This window comes from Balaenoptera ricei, chromosome 8 (assembly GCF_028023285.1).
Source record: "Balaenoptera ricei isolate mBalRic1 chromosome 8, mBalRic1.hap2, whole genome shotgun sequence".
Lineage (NCBI taxonomy): Eukaryota > Metazoa > Chordata > Mammalia > Artiodactyla > Balaenopteridae > Balaenoptera > Balaenoptera ricei.
Genome location: NC_082646.1, coordinates 33,554,578 through 33,569,309, shown reverse-complemented (window position 1 = coordinate 33,569,309; position 14,732 = coordinate 33,554,578). Strand labels below are relative to the sequence as shown.

The 14,732-nt window shown below is 37.9% G+C and overlaps 1 protein-coding gene across 1 annotated transcript; it reads right to left on the bottom strand.

Annotated features, from left to right (window-relative positions):
* Positions 1-1,122: 1,122 nt before the first annotated feature.
* MMP27 (matrix metallopeptidase 27) lies at positions 1,123-12,581 on the bottom strand. The gene is made up of 10 exons (XM_059929368.1): positions 12,483-12,581; positions 11,422-11,660; positions 10,171-10,319; positions 9,949-10,077; positions 5,641-5,802; positions 5,345-5,465; positions 3,954-4,084; positions 2,968-3,127; positions 2,303-2,406; positions 1,123-1,364 (listed from the first exon to the last, which is right to left on the bottom strand). Exons 1-10 carry the CDS (start codon positions 12,579-12,581, stop codon positions 1,123-1,125), a joined length of 1,536 nt encoding a protein of 511 aa, XP_059785351.1.
* Positions 12,582-14,732: the final 2,151 nt, after the last annotated feature.

Genomic DNA, 14,732 nt, shown 5'->3' with positions numbered 1-14,732 from the left:
TCTGTGCTTATTTTCTATCAGTTGACACCTACTCAATCCATCACCTAATCAGAATCAAGTTCAACTGACAACCTCCCATCTTTTGGGTCAGAAAATTTATGTAGAGCTTTGCTAAGCATTTAGCTTTGAGGGTGTAAAGGTAAAACTTAACCAACAGATACATGGTTGGGTTTCTAAACATACAACAGATACATATAAAGGGGACAGGAAATTTCTACCAATAGGTTTAAGCCCAGGTGACCCATATACACAGGAAACACAGAAATCTCTACATTTCTTGTATATGAGATCAGTGTGCACACAACTTGCTTTTAAACTTTCTAAGGAATGGTTCAATGTATTGGTCTATGCTTGGGGTAGGGTTGGGAGGGTTGGAAGGAACACTACTTTCCTACTCCTGCTAGTTTCTTAATTGTTGGGGAATCATCTTTAGTGTAACACTTCCTGCATCTCTCTAGGCTCTTACTCCTCTCTTTGGGAGGTAGAATAACTTATTTGAATGCTGAATTAGGGAGCAGAAACTAGGTACATGTAGCTCCATCTTTGTTTCTTTCTCTTTGGGCTCCACATAGTCTGTAGGCAGCTCACTTTTTCTTGGGGAGGCATAGTGCTTTCCAGTTCTTCCCATGACTTGTAAGTATGGCTCACTCTAGAATTTGATATTAGGAAGCTTGCTTGTCCATAGATACATTCTCCAATATAAACTTTTCAGTAATAAAGGTGGTATTTTACTCTCCCAACTGTATGTTATTTCTCAGTGGGTTCAGAACATGGGTAGGGATGAGAGATGCAGTTTATCAAGCTTCTCCAACTCCGAAGGTCCAGACAAAATAGAATGCTAAAGATTGGTTTAATAAATGTCTTCAGTATTTTGTTATTATACGACACGGCTTACTTCTTCAAGTCTACAAAGCATAAAATATGTTTAAAGTCCAGTGAGAGTTTTGTTTATACATAACTTCCTGTAAAAAGAATCAGGAAGCTCAAAAAGCTGTTTGACTCTTAACTAGATAGATATTTAGAACTAGGACTGGCAACTTGACGTTAAAGAATAGTTCTATTCTCCTTTGAAGCAGAGTTCAGATTAAAAGACCCCTTGAGGTTTATTTTAGGTCTATGAATTTATTGATAACTGTAGTTTTTCAGCACATGAACAATACTGAAAATAAGCAAGTTTAAATTCTTATGATAAAACATCTCCACTCCCTCTGAATGTACTTCTTCCTCGCTGATAGTAAAATCAGATGATGAATTTAATGGTTCTCTACATTGAAACCAAGTATTGGTTTTCATTATTCGGGTAACGTTCTTTGCCTTAGGGTCATATTCAAATTGCTTTGATCTTCGGAAGAAATAGAAGAATCCTAGAGAGAGAGAATCATGATTAGTTATCTTGCACCACTATACAATGATTCCACACTTTTTAATTTTATGAATATAGAATAAAATAACTGAACATTATATGGAAAGAAAAGAAATGTGTAACTATATAGATATTTTACTCTGCTCAGTCACATGAGAAATATTATTTTCATTTCCCTGACAAAAAAGCCAAGGCATGAAACATGAGTTTCAAGGGCTTACTACCTTTCTAGTCAGACTGTGGTTTATGCCAGAGGTTCTCAAACTAGGTTTCAAAAAAATGTCTCAGCGAGGGGGAGAAAGAGGCACCTGTGAGTATGGCCTTGGTCCCTACATCTTCATTTTCTGGTTAATCTGTTTTAGTTTTTGAGGTTCCGTGTTAGATTTCACTAGAATAACAGATGGTGTTACTCAAAAACATGTTTAGACTCCTGCTTACTGCATGGTCTGGTTTGTTGTCTTTGAAGATATAGTAGCTGAACTGATGCATTAAATTGCTTGAGGTTCTTTTAAAACTATAGATTCCTGGATCTTACCCACAATCCTACTGCCTCAGAAACTCTAAGGAACTTGTAGTTTCATAACCCTAAGCTGTGTATATTACACTATGTACATTAAGATTGAGAATCACTGTTCACTTCACGTGCTTAGTCATTTTTCACACTTAAATCTCTTCGGGGGTATCTTTATCAGGTATCTTGGATCAGTGATAGTTAATTTTGGTACTTTTTGCAGTTTTGAAATAGTATGACAGAGAATATAATTCAGAACTTACTATTCAGTTTTTGATAAGGCTCTCAGATTAAAGTTTATTATTATTTACATGTACTCTAGAGTAATAAAATGACGTTAAAATTGAAACATTTAAGTTTTCATGCTGTCCTATTTCACAGTCAGCAAAGTTTTCCAAGTATCCTTATAGTCAGGCACTGATGCTTACCTTTATGTTGGAAAGCAGCATCCACTTGGAGACCAATTACTGGAAAGTATTTTACCACCCTGTGTGGATACCCTTTGTCCATGGTTTGGGTAACTTCGTCATACCTGGAGACATGGATTTGAAAGGTTTTCAGGGGATCTTTGTTTTGGAGGGGGAGGGCTTAATTTTTTACTGCCTCCTTGGAGTCAAGCAAGGATGTAGAAATAAAAAGTAGTCCTACTGGAAGAAAACAAGTTGGATCAATAATACAATAAAAATGGCAAAGATTATGTTTGGTTAAATCACTTATAATGTCTTGAAAGCAAGGAATTATGAGGGGAAAAAGCCACATAATTTGCTGGATTGATGTTACTCTGTGGAACTGTTAAATCAAAATAAGAGATCATCCTGGAGTTTCAAAGATTCTGACTGGATATGTGTGTCATTGGCGGTTTGGTTGGCATCACCAGCTTTATGATTTTATCTTTATTTTTTTAACTTGGAGAAAGATCTTTGAACTGATTGAAACATTCTTTTGTTTGGCGAATGCCATCCATCTGAGATTGCCTTCAAGATAACACTTTAGGAAGACTGTAGGTTAGTTTTATTTTTTCCCATGTTAAAGTGAAGTTATCTGGATATTTTCCTCCAGAGTAAAACAAAGGGTCAATTGTCTGTAGACTTGCCTCCAGCACCAAATACCCACAAAGAAGTAGGTTTTTCTTGTGTTTCGATCACAGACAGCTGCATCAATTTTCTTCACACGTCTTGGAAAGCCAAGTATATGGATGGATTTGGGATAATCTGGCAAGACAGCATATCCTCTGATCATCCAGAAGTTTTCATCTAGGAAGAGAGAAAGTGATTATCTTCTGATTTATTTCCTAAAGGGAGAAATAGCTGTCTTAAGAAGTTTGAAAATAATTAGATGCTTAGTTCCTTTCAGGTTCAATGCTTAGAGATTTAGTAATCTTATGTCTCCATTTATTCTTACCGGTTTCTTTAGCTGCTTATATCATTAACATTACACAAATTATATATACCTATAGTTAGTAGTGTGCATACCCATGTCAATTGAATTCATTGTATTAATTCTTTCCAACTCTGATAAAATAGTCAAGTATATTTGGACATGTTCTCCTAAATTTCAGCACCCTAGTGTTCTCAAAGGCAAGTAATCTGGTGAAACCCATATAAAAAGTAGTGTTGCTAATTCGAATATTAGATACCAATTGAATCTGAATTTCAAATAAACAATGACTAACTTTTGGTATAAGTATATCCAAAATATTGCAAAGGACATACTTATACTAAAAAATTATTTTGTTGTTTGTCCGAAATTCAAAGCATCTTGTATTTTTACTTGCCACATCTAGCAACCCTAGTAAAAAGGGAACATAGAAGAGAGATGGGTTACCTTTATTTGGCAGAAAAAAAGACTTTTTAGTTTTTGTTATACAGTTGTCTTTTCTCCTGTGCTGTTGGGATGGTGTTTATCTTCACAACCACCGAGAATCCTTGGATAGTTATTCTTTATGATAGGAACCTAAGGTCAGGGCAGAAACCCTGTCTATTTGGCTCATGCATGAAGATTATATTCCTTGCACTAAAATACCCACTGAGCAGTTCAGGCATCCAGAGGGAGAAGAGGAATAATGATGGGCAAAATTACCTTTAAAAACCAGAATCTTGTCTTTGGGGTTCTCATATGCAGCTTGAATATCAGCTGGCAGAGATGGCCAGAATGAAGAGATTAATTCAAATTCAACATCAGTGATATCATAGTACATCCTCCATAGATGCCTGTGTTAGACAGAAAACCATACTTTATACACAGTGTATATATATCTATTTCAATGAAAACACTGCAAACTGACACTTTTCCCTTATCTAATTGGTTGATATTTTCCTCAAACAATTTATAGCATTAATACAAATTTCCTCAGCAAATTTAGGTGGTTATGAGTTCAGTTCTACCTTTTGGACTACCAAGGTCAGGACATGACTTTGTGCCCACTCTTTTGGGAACTTAGAGTAGCAAAATACCCATGGAAATCTCATAAATAGTTCTCAGTGTGCTCAATCACCTCATTTTTGCCAAAGCAGCAATTCCCAACATTCTAAGCCAATACCAAGCAATCTAAGAAGAATTTTTTGGTGCTGATATTTGCTAGAATAAAGAAATGTTATTATTGGCATGGCTAAATATTTCCTCAGATTTCCCTTCTGGCTGTAAAGTTCTGAGCCTATAAGGTGGGCTTGAAAAGTCCTTATAGTCCATTTTCCTTCCCATGCTGGCTACCCATCCCTGACAAGTGGTCTCTCAGCCTTGGCTATTAAGAGCATGGTAGTGACAGCATGTCATTACAGTGCTACATAGTTGGGGGTGGCAGGAGTCTGATTTCAGATATTCTTTCCTTTTGCCCCTATATCCTTGTCAGATGGTGTATGTCTTGATACTTTGTTCTGAAAATATGGTCATGGTATACATAACTGACACACCATGTTGCAAGTTAAGTGCAGTAAATTATACATAGTGAGAGAAGAGATTTCCTACCACAGCTAACACTTTGTTGATTCAGCTTCAAGGAATGGTCTGTCGATGTGTATTTAACAATTGGTTCTCCAGGTAGGAAAAAAACCTAATTTTTATCATTTGATGATTTCCAGTGTGTAAATACTCCAACCATGGCCAGTTTCAAGCTACCAAAGTGATATGAACTAGTTTACAAAATTCTTGAAAATTTAACAATTGGATCCTGAAATGGTATAAGCCACCTGCAACACACCATCAGGAGTGGTGTATTATTTTAGCTAAGAAGTCACTGAAAGTAGACTCTGTTTCAATGGCAATTTAAAAATTTGCTTAAAAACATTTAAAAATTAATTTATCAAACAAGTAAGAGATATGTGCACAGAATAAAACAATCAAAAAGTATGGGCAGTTATAAAACGAAAAGTAAAGGCACACATTCTCACTACCCCCACAGCTCTCTTATCCCCAAATCTCTTAAAAAGAAAAATCTTCATAGGAAGTTGAGGTGTTTAAGGGAATGGTTTTACCTGCCTTTAAAGAACATTACTTCTCTGCGGAAAGTGGTGATAGCATCAAAAGTCAAATCGGGGTCACAGGCATGGGGTACAGTGGGTCTCTTTGGCTTAGCAGGTGTCTTAGGTGGACTTCCTTTGATGAGAAAAGAAATACCTTAGTGAATTAAGAAGGCATGTGGAAATACCTACAGAAGGATCTTACCCAAGAGAATATTTTCTTCATGATAATATTTCAAGAAGTGATTTTCTCAACTTCCTTCCTGGAAGTCTTTCAATTCAGTTCACATATATTCAGATTTGTTGCTCACCATAGATAGATTGTATTCCATTGATATCGTCCTGAGAAAGTGGGTATTTGCTAGGATCCAGGGAGACATAATTTGGGAACATCAAAGCTGTTTGATCATTGGTGTGAGAGAGCCCCAGTGAATGACCAAATTCATGAGCAGCCACAAGAAATAAGTTGAATCCTTAACAAAAACAGGGAAAACATGAGTACATTAGTCATTCAGAAGGAGAATGATTGCATCTGAGATTAGGAAGTAACTGAGGGGAATGAAGAAAAAGCTTGCCAAACAGCAGATAATTCTTATAACATATTCACCATCATTTATCTGGGAAATATTTCAAGACTGATAATTGGTATTAGTCACATCATGGAGAAATATAACCCAGAGTTAACAGATGGCAGGAAACAGGTTTCTCAGAAATGGATAGTATTAAAAAAAAAGAGAGAGAGAGAGAGAGAGAGAGAGAGAAGCCGCCAGTCTTTGGTTGTTTTTAGGCTGCTGAATGTGATCATGTTTCTCCTACCTATATTATTCAGAGGTTCTCCATTGGCTGTAGGATCAAGTTCAAATACCTAAACATGACCTTCCATGAACTAGTCCCTGCTTTTTTTCCCAGCCTCATATTTTATTTTCACATTCCGTGAGCTAGCCATATTGAATCATTTGCATTTCTCATCTATGCCATGTTCTTTCTAATCTCTTTGTCTCCATATCTCCATCCCTTCTGCCCAGAGTATTAATTTCTCACCCCCCTTTCTCCCCGCTATCCTATGTATTCCTCAGGAATCCCCCTAGAGCCATCTCCCACATGAGGCTTCTCTTATCCTCCAGCTCCTATCCAGGCTGACTTAATTGCACCTCTCTCAGCTTCTGTAGACTCAGTGCTTAGTTCTGTCTTTGCAGATAAGTACTGCATTGTCTATTTCTTTCACCAAGCTGTGTACCCTTTCAGTACAGGGAACATGTCTTAATCATCTTTTATTCCTGGTGACTGAGAAACTGCTTAGTGATGGTTGCTGGATATCCAGGTTTTTATGTGGATGATAGAATGGTTAGCTGTGCCTCCTATACAAGACCATAGTACTCTGTACTTTACCACACCAGAAGTCGTACCATGTATGGTTGGAGTTGTCTTTTTATTTCTCTGTCTCTCCCACAGTCTGTAAGTTTCTAAGTATATAAAAGACTGTCTTTGGACTTGCAACTAAGCCTATGGACACTAAGGAAAAGGCTGAGCCTTTTGTGATGGAGCTTTGTCCAGTGATGTTTGCACAAAACAAACATGTAATGGCAAAAAATTATTTCATGGACTTTCATGCTTTTCTGCTCTGGCTTTTGCTGCTGCCCCTTGTCTGGCTGGCAATATCATTGCATATGTTGTTGGACAGGGGTGGGACAAGTGACTCTTTAAAAAAATAATTCAAACTCAGATCATCTAAATGAAGTCCAAACATTTATCGTGGCTTTCAAGACCTTCTATATAGGATTCTAATCTGAATCGTACTCACCATTTTAGCCTTCTGTTCCACCACAATTCTAATACTTGGGTTGATTGGGTTATTCTGTCTAGAGCTGTTTACTCCACTTTGCCTTCAGAGTTCCTGCAGAGCCTTCAGGTCTCAGATTTGGCATCACTTCCTCCCTGACCTCTGTATATGGGCTGGAGTTTATCTTATGTGCTCCTATTACATTGCCATAGTTACTTTTATCCCACTGTTGATCATACTAATTTTAATTGCCATTTGATAAGAGTGTATCCTCTAGACTGTAAACCCCTGGAGGGCAGGATCTGTGTCTTGTACACTATTGTATATTCCATTTCTATCACAGAGCATGGGTCAGAGTAGATGTTGAGTAAAGGATTGTTGCGTGACTTCATTTATCAAATATTTGTAAGTATCTCTCATGTGCTGACAATATTATAGGCTGTATGATACTGTAGAAAAAAAAGACAACATTGCTGCCTTCTTGGAGATGTGACTAAATAGATAAATTGGTACATAATACATCAGTACCTTTGTGAATATTTTTTCCTTCTCCTAGAAATCACTCTATCTAATCATCATCATTATCATTAATACTAATAATCACCAACATAATCATCAGTGTCAAACACTTTCCGAATGTTTGCTAAAGGCAGGTGCTTTGCAAGGTGTTTTCACCTTTATTACAGATAACGTGTGTCATCTTCCTGCAAGTAAGGTCTGCCAAGCCACAGACCACTGCTCTTCTCCATCCCAACACTGCATCTGTAGCGGTCTCTGAGGTCTGTTTCAGTTGTTTAGTGCACATGTGTGCATAGAACATTTACATTCACATACAGGCTTGACACTGACCTCACTTTGGGAGATTCTCAGGAAAGCCCCTCTATGTGCTCAAATTCCTCTGACATCACCACGCAGTGACTGTCCTCCCCTTAGGACACAGTGGGATTAGCAGATGACGGTTGTCTATTGCTTTTAAGGAAGTTATACTAAGACTTTTGTGCCCTTTCCATAGAGACAGCTTACATATATGTAAAGAAGGTAATCATATATTATACATTATTGTCAAATTTTCTATTTAAAAAATCTGATTGGAGGTCACGTATGCTTGAGATTTTACGTTTTTATTAGAGAACAGGAAGGCATTTTCCCTTCTACGTCAGTGAGGTAAGAGTTATATGATTGGGCATCCCCCAGGGCCAAAAATTTCAAAGCTGAGGGAATGTAGTAAAGTAGTTAGAAGATAACCCATTTTAGTATTGTTGCCTGGCTATCCACCCAGAACTTGGTGGAGGGCTATATTTATCCTCTGCTTTGCTCAAGCAAGTTTTGCCAACTTGGGGCCCAGATCACTTTGGACTTTTTCATAATCGACCCCACACATCCCCTTTGGCAAGGGGCCTGTTGCAGTATGCTTAATAGTAATTTTACTACTAAGTATTGGAATTAATAGGGTTGAAATGACAGTGAAACTTTCATATCTACCTCTAGATATGAAAATAAAGCCTGGCTGACAAAGTGGAGTCATTCTGACTTTGGTGAGCACTAACATATTTCCTATAACTGCCTGATTGGACATATCCACACTGCCTTTAGGCCAAATCCAGAGAAATATTGGGACATGTCTCAGCAGGAGATACAGATGTGGTCCATTCAACTACTCTGTTGTTTGGGTCATGGTGTCACCCTACCTCTTTCATTTTCTTGTCTTTGATGTAACTCACATGGCAGTGGCAGCAACCAATCCCAGACTTCCTCTGGTGCCTGAAGTTCAGCCAGCACTGAGTTCTTTACCCTCTTTGTTTCCTAGCTCTTGGAAGAACAATTACATCACATGATCAGACTTAGCAAGGAGTGGCCACGCATCATTTTGAGTCACTGGCTTTCAGTTTTGCAGAAACTGTAAAACTGACCCATAGACTGTCTAGAGTTACGTGGTCAGGACTGAATTGTGGCCTCGCGTACCATCTACCAGAGACACACAGCCTCCACTTTCCTGGGACCTGGGAAACCAGATGCCAGACCCAAGATGACTGTAGTCAATGATAGAAAAAAAAAGAGTGGGAGAACCCTAGAGTCTACTCAACCTGCTCCTTCATTTGAGGCACATATTTTTACTATAGTAAATTTTGTTTTTTGTTTCAAAAGCAATAAAATATCTCTTATTTTAGTGCCAGGGAGGCCCATTAGGAGAAATAAAATCAACGCACTTAGTCTGAAGAAATAAGTCAAATATAAAGACCAGGGTCTAATACCTTGGCAGACAGGCAAGAGTTAGAAGAGGTTCATGCATATAAACAGACTTCCTATGGGTCATGAACCCACACAGCATCCTTCAATCACCAACTCAGAATCACCACCTCCCCAGGGTCTTCTTTCAATCCTCAAGCCAGAGATGACTTCTGCCATGGGTATAACAGGCAACACAGGCTGCCTTGTATGGTGGTGAGTGGGTCTAGGCCTTATACATCACACAAGATCATGAACCTCTGAAGAGCTGGAACTTTTCTAGTACAACTTTGCGGTCTGTACAACACCTTGCACAGTTCCAGGCACATAGTGGCCCTTCAGGCATTGTGGGTATATGAATGAACATCTGAGTAAGGGAAGAATGTTCTGATCATAACAGGATTAACAACTTTATGAAGATGTTGTGTGGATAAAGCTCTAAACTGGACAAGCACAATTGTTTGAATAGACATTGGACACTTTCATCAATGTCATCTGGAATACGAAAAATCATAGGGAAATTGGGAAGTAAAAAGCAACTAGTTGCAAAGCTATTCCTTTTAGGAATTTGTATGAATAAAAAAATTTTGTTCATAAAGAAAATCGGGCTCACCTGCTCCATCCTTGGTCCAGTTTTCATCCTCATCAAAGTGAGTGTCTCCACCCAAACCCAGACCAGGAGGAAAGGCATGGCCAAGGACTCCCAAGGGGCCATCAAAATAACGAGGACACCAACCATGGACTGAGATACAATTCATGGGGGGAAAAAAGATCAGCCTCTTCAAAGCTCCTAGGATGAAAATAGCTGTATTGTTTTCTCTGCTGAAAACCTTACCTCGGGTCCTAAAGGCAATCATGATGTCTGCAATCCCTTTGGAAATCTTGGTGAATATTAGTGGAGTAACTTTGCTCCACACTTCTAAACCTTTTTGGATAGCCTCATCCACATCAGCTCGTGCCATATCTGGAGTGTAGTTTACAATTCTTAGAAATTAATAAAAATATATCAATCGGTGGTTATACATTCATGTAAACACATACTATGGAAAGAAAATAATTTCTATGTCATCAATTATATGCAGCAGTAACTTTTGGTATGGTGCTATTGCTACATTTGTACACTACTTTATTATTTAAATAAGGTACTTTTATGTACGCTATATAATTCAGTCTTTCATTTGTCCTATTCATCAGGTAATATTATCACACTTTAACAAATGAGGCTCAAAGAGGTTAAATGAATTCCCTAAGATCACACCTTAAGTGGGAGATCATTAATCTCATGTATGTGTTTGCTATGTATATGACTGTATTATAAATATCTTCTAAAAAGAACTGAGATTTATTTTCTCAAACGGCTTGTAGAAATCAGTCTTATGCATGTGTCATATATTAAGAGTCTCACTTGAGAGCCACAAAGAGTTTGTTACTCAGGAAAAGATCTTCCTTTTGTATATATTCCCTATCTTGATGAACCTATTTTTATCTCAATCCCTAAGGCTCAGCAAGATGAAGGAAGAACTATCAGAAAGACTCTTTAGGGGCCAGCCAGGAAAGATCTAGAGCAGTGGTCAAAGTCACTGACTCTATCTCAGGTCACAAGTGCACTTCATCTTCTTTCTGCCAATAAGCCAGCTCCCTTTCCTTGAGATTTCTGGAGTCCACCTTAGATTTGACAATCTGACTCACACACATCTCTGACATGAACTGGCTGTGCTCCAGGGTCTTCCCATTTTCCCTTGAGCACACTTCATTTGTACCTTTAAGCATCTGCAATCAGAAGGCAGTGATCCTGGTCCTGAGCTTTTATAGAGGTGGCAGAGGCTAGAGATTAGAGCATATCTGCCAGAGCCAGTCTGCTGAGAAGAGCTGTGTAAAACGGCCTATGGTAAATAAGCTTTTGTTTCTCTGTGTTTAAGGTGATAATAGCAGTGATGCCTATGTCACAAATTTCTTGGGAGGACAGAATAAATAAAATCTATCAAGTGCCGTGCACACAGGAAGTGCTCGGTAAAATAAACTATTATTATTTTTGTTCCTTGGAGATTATTTTCATGTTCCTTTAGATTAGGGGCAGAAGCATTACCTGTATGTGAGATTGTATTTCTTCCACCCAGGGAGAGTGTAGCCATACTGACCCACATCAGGCACCCCACACCTGGGTGTCTTCATGATCTCAAGAGTGTTTGAGTCCAGTTTTCCAGTCACTGTCAATCCGAAAAATGCTTGCATTTCACGAATTTTGCTGGCTATGAGACTTCTGTTCTTGCTTTGAACAAGATGACTCCCTTCTATTTCAAGAGAGTAGAACTGGTTGAGATATGCCTGACCAAAAAGACAAAAAAAGGCACAGACTACAGGAGAGCAGATCTCCATCTCAGGAGGAAACAAAAGTTTCTGAAATCCTTTTTGGCAGTAGGAGGGGAAAAAGGAAATAAGTAACAAGGGAAAGGAAGGAGTGAGAGAAGAAAGAAGAGAGGAAGAAAACAAAGAGGAAAGCGAAAAGTCACCCTGTGTTTTCAGTTTTCAAGAACTCATTGAGCTATGTGTGACCAGAACTGGCTAAACCCATACAGGCCATGAGACTCCAAACTTCCACAGAAGAGAACCAAGCTTCTTCTGTGTGTTAAATTATCTTGTGTCTTACATATTTTTGCTGTTACTTTCATTCTGGTGTTTCCTTGAAATGAATTATAGAGGAGATGTGATTATCCATTTTGCAAATGTAAATAATTTCACCAAATATGGCAAACTGGACTGATTTTTAGAGGGAATCTCCAAAACAATGTGTTTTTCATACATATAGGGATAAGTGACTCCAAAATGTAGTTGGGTTCTCCTGGTTGGTCTTCAAATGCTTTTATGGAGACCTCCATTCTTGCAGGGCTGACCCTTTCTACTCTCACTATCTCTTCACTTGTAACTATTGCTTAAAGTTGTAGCAAATCCTGCCTGTCCTCCACCCCACCCCCACTCTCCACCCCTCAAATTTCCTTGATGTCCTTAGAGCCAAGGAAAGGAAAAGCAGCTCCTCACAAGAAAGTTCAGGACTCTTTGGTAGGAACTAGCTGTCTTTTTAAGTCCCAATACAATCAAGAAAGTAAAATTTTTATTGATAGTCATTAATAACATTTATTGAGACAGTACCTGAGTCAGTTGCATATTTTCTTCATTTTCCATCTTTCGGCCTGTGGGAAACGCAGAAGAAAATGTTACAAAGACCAAAAATAGAAGAAGGCTCTTCATTCCTCTCTCTCTGCAGTTGAAGCCTCGTCCTGTTTGCATAGAATTTAGAAAATAATAGTGAGACGTGGCATGAATTGACTTGTATCATCCTTTGATTAAAAACAGAAAAGAACATTTGCCATGGGGTGTGTCATGATATGCTTTTTTTTTTCTTAGGTTGACTTGATTTTGCAATCATGATCTACAATTGTTTGGTAAACACAGTTATTGTTCATTATTGAATTCAAAATAATATAAAGTCAGCCTCCAAGTTACTTTTGTCCTTGCAAAGTTGAAGATTTTCCTATCCATAAATTCTTGAGAGTTTATGAAATAATTTTCCTTTGAATGAAAGCCCAAAATATTTGTATAAAAAGATAATTTTCTTAGTAAAAAATTTTTATCTTTTTTGAAATCACCTGTTATGTTTGCAAAATTGTAATTTTTTGCTTCTTCTGAGGAATACAATTTCACCTGTTGTCTTGCTCTTGATACAGATCCTTTCTGCCTTCTAATAAACAAGCCATGTCTGTTTCTCAAAAAAAAAAAAAAAAAAAGTATGGTGTCATGAAAAGACAATTGATTCAGGAATCAGATTATCCTAATTAACTGGGTAAACATCAGATGTTTACCAAGCACTTTCTATTTGCCTGTCACACTAAGATACTGTTCCAATCTTGTTGGTGAATTCAGACATATACAGAGACTAATGCCAGATAAAATGAGAAAAGTAGCAAAATGCATATGAAGATTCTTGAGACTGAGAAGGGTGAAAAGATAGAGAGATCACTGCAGATGTGTGTGGCCTAAAGGCTTCAAGGAAGTGGAGCTTGCACTGGCTCTTGAAGAACGTGTAGGTGATTTGGTTTTCACAGCAGAAAGGAGAAGGCATATGAGTGGAGGGAGGCCACAGGAGACAGGTACCATGGCGGAAATGAGCTGTAGGAAATCTGTCCTGACTGGAGCAAATATATGTGTAGACAGCCATGGGAAATGGGGATGGAGGGTCTAAGAAAGTGTGCAAGGAAAATGCATGTTTCTAATCTTTTCGTATCTAGAATGCCGTTTATTCCATCCTCACACTTGACTGAGAGTGTTTCTGGTTATGGAATATCAGGCTGAAATAAATCTCCCTTAGAATTTTGAAGTTACTGTTCCATTGTTTTCTAGAATCTAGTATTGTTGTTGAAAAGACTTTTATTCTGATTCCTGATATTTTTCTTTTCTCGTCTGAAAAATTTTGAAAATCTCTTTAACAAGATATTCTGAAGTTTTATAATGGTCTCTTAATGTGAGTCTTTTTGCATTAACATTGCTTGGCAGTAAGAGAGCTCTTTCATTATGAAAACTTCAATTCAAGGAAGCTTTCCTCTATTATTCCTTTGATAATTTCTTTCCACCCAGTTTCCTCTTTCTCTTTCTGGAATACATATCTACTGGAACTCTTGGATTAAATCTCTGTGTTTTCAATATATCCTTTACTATTTTCCATCAACTTTATTTCCAGCTCACCTAATGAATTTCTTATTTCAGTTATATTTTTAATTTCCAAGAGCTCTTTCTAGTTATCTGAGTATCCTTTTATTTTTTTACTTTTTTGTATTTCTTTAATGTTTTTTGGATGTAAAATATGTCTTATTTTTAAAGAATGTTAAGTATGTTTTTTGTTTGTTCATTTTGACATTCTCTTTTGCTCCCAGGACTGTCTCTATTTCTTCAAAGTTTCTTTTTTTGGTGTCTGTTTTTGACATTAGAAACTTTTTAAAAAAATGTTTGGATATGTTGTACTCTGCAATCTGTTTAAGATCGAGACAGGAAAGCTGACTGGAAACTATGTGTGCACTGGCAGGGCTTGCCAGTTAATGACTGTTACTGCAGGGAGGTGGGGCGGGTTCCAGACACTTCATGTGATGTATTAGCTGGAATGAGATTTGGTCAAAATGTAATAGAAAAACCCCAAATAATAGATGATTAATAAACTGATTTCTTCCTCACGTAAGAGAAGGCCAGATGTGGCAGTCCATGGCTTGTACGACAACACCACATCATCAGGGATGTAGGCAGCAGACGCCTTGCTACACCACCTTCTCAGTGCCAGTGCCTTATGGTCCAGGTGGCTTCTGCAATTGTATCTGCATTACAGGCAGCAGGAAGGAGGAACGTAGAGAAAGT

Coding starts and splice junctions, on each gene's coding strand:
- MMP27 (XM_059929368.1), bottom strand. CDS start 12,581: ATGAAGAGCCTTCTTCTATTTTTGGTCTTTGTAACATTTTCTTCTGCG. Junction 5,466..5,640: donor TGGAATACAATCTATCTATG/GTGAGCAACAAA, acceptor TTCTCATCAAAG/GAAGTCCACCTAAGACACCT. Junction 1,365..2,302: donor TGCTGCTTTCCAACATAAAG/GTAAGCATCAGT, acceptor CTCTCTCTCTAG/GATTCTTCTATTTCTTCCGA.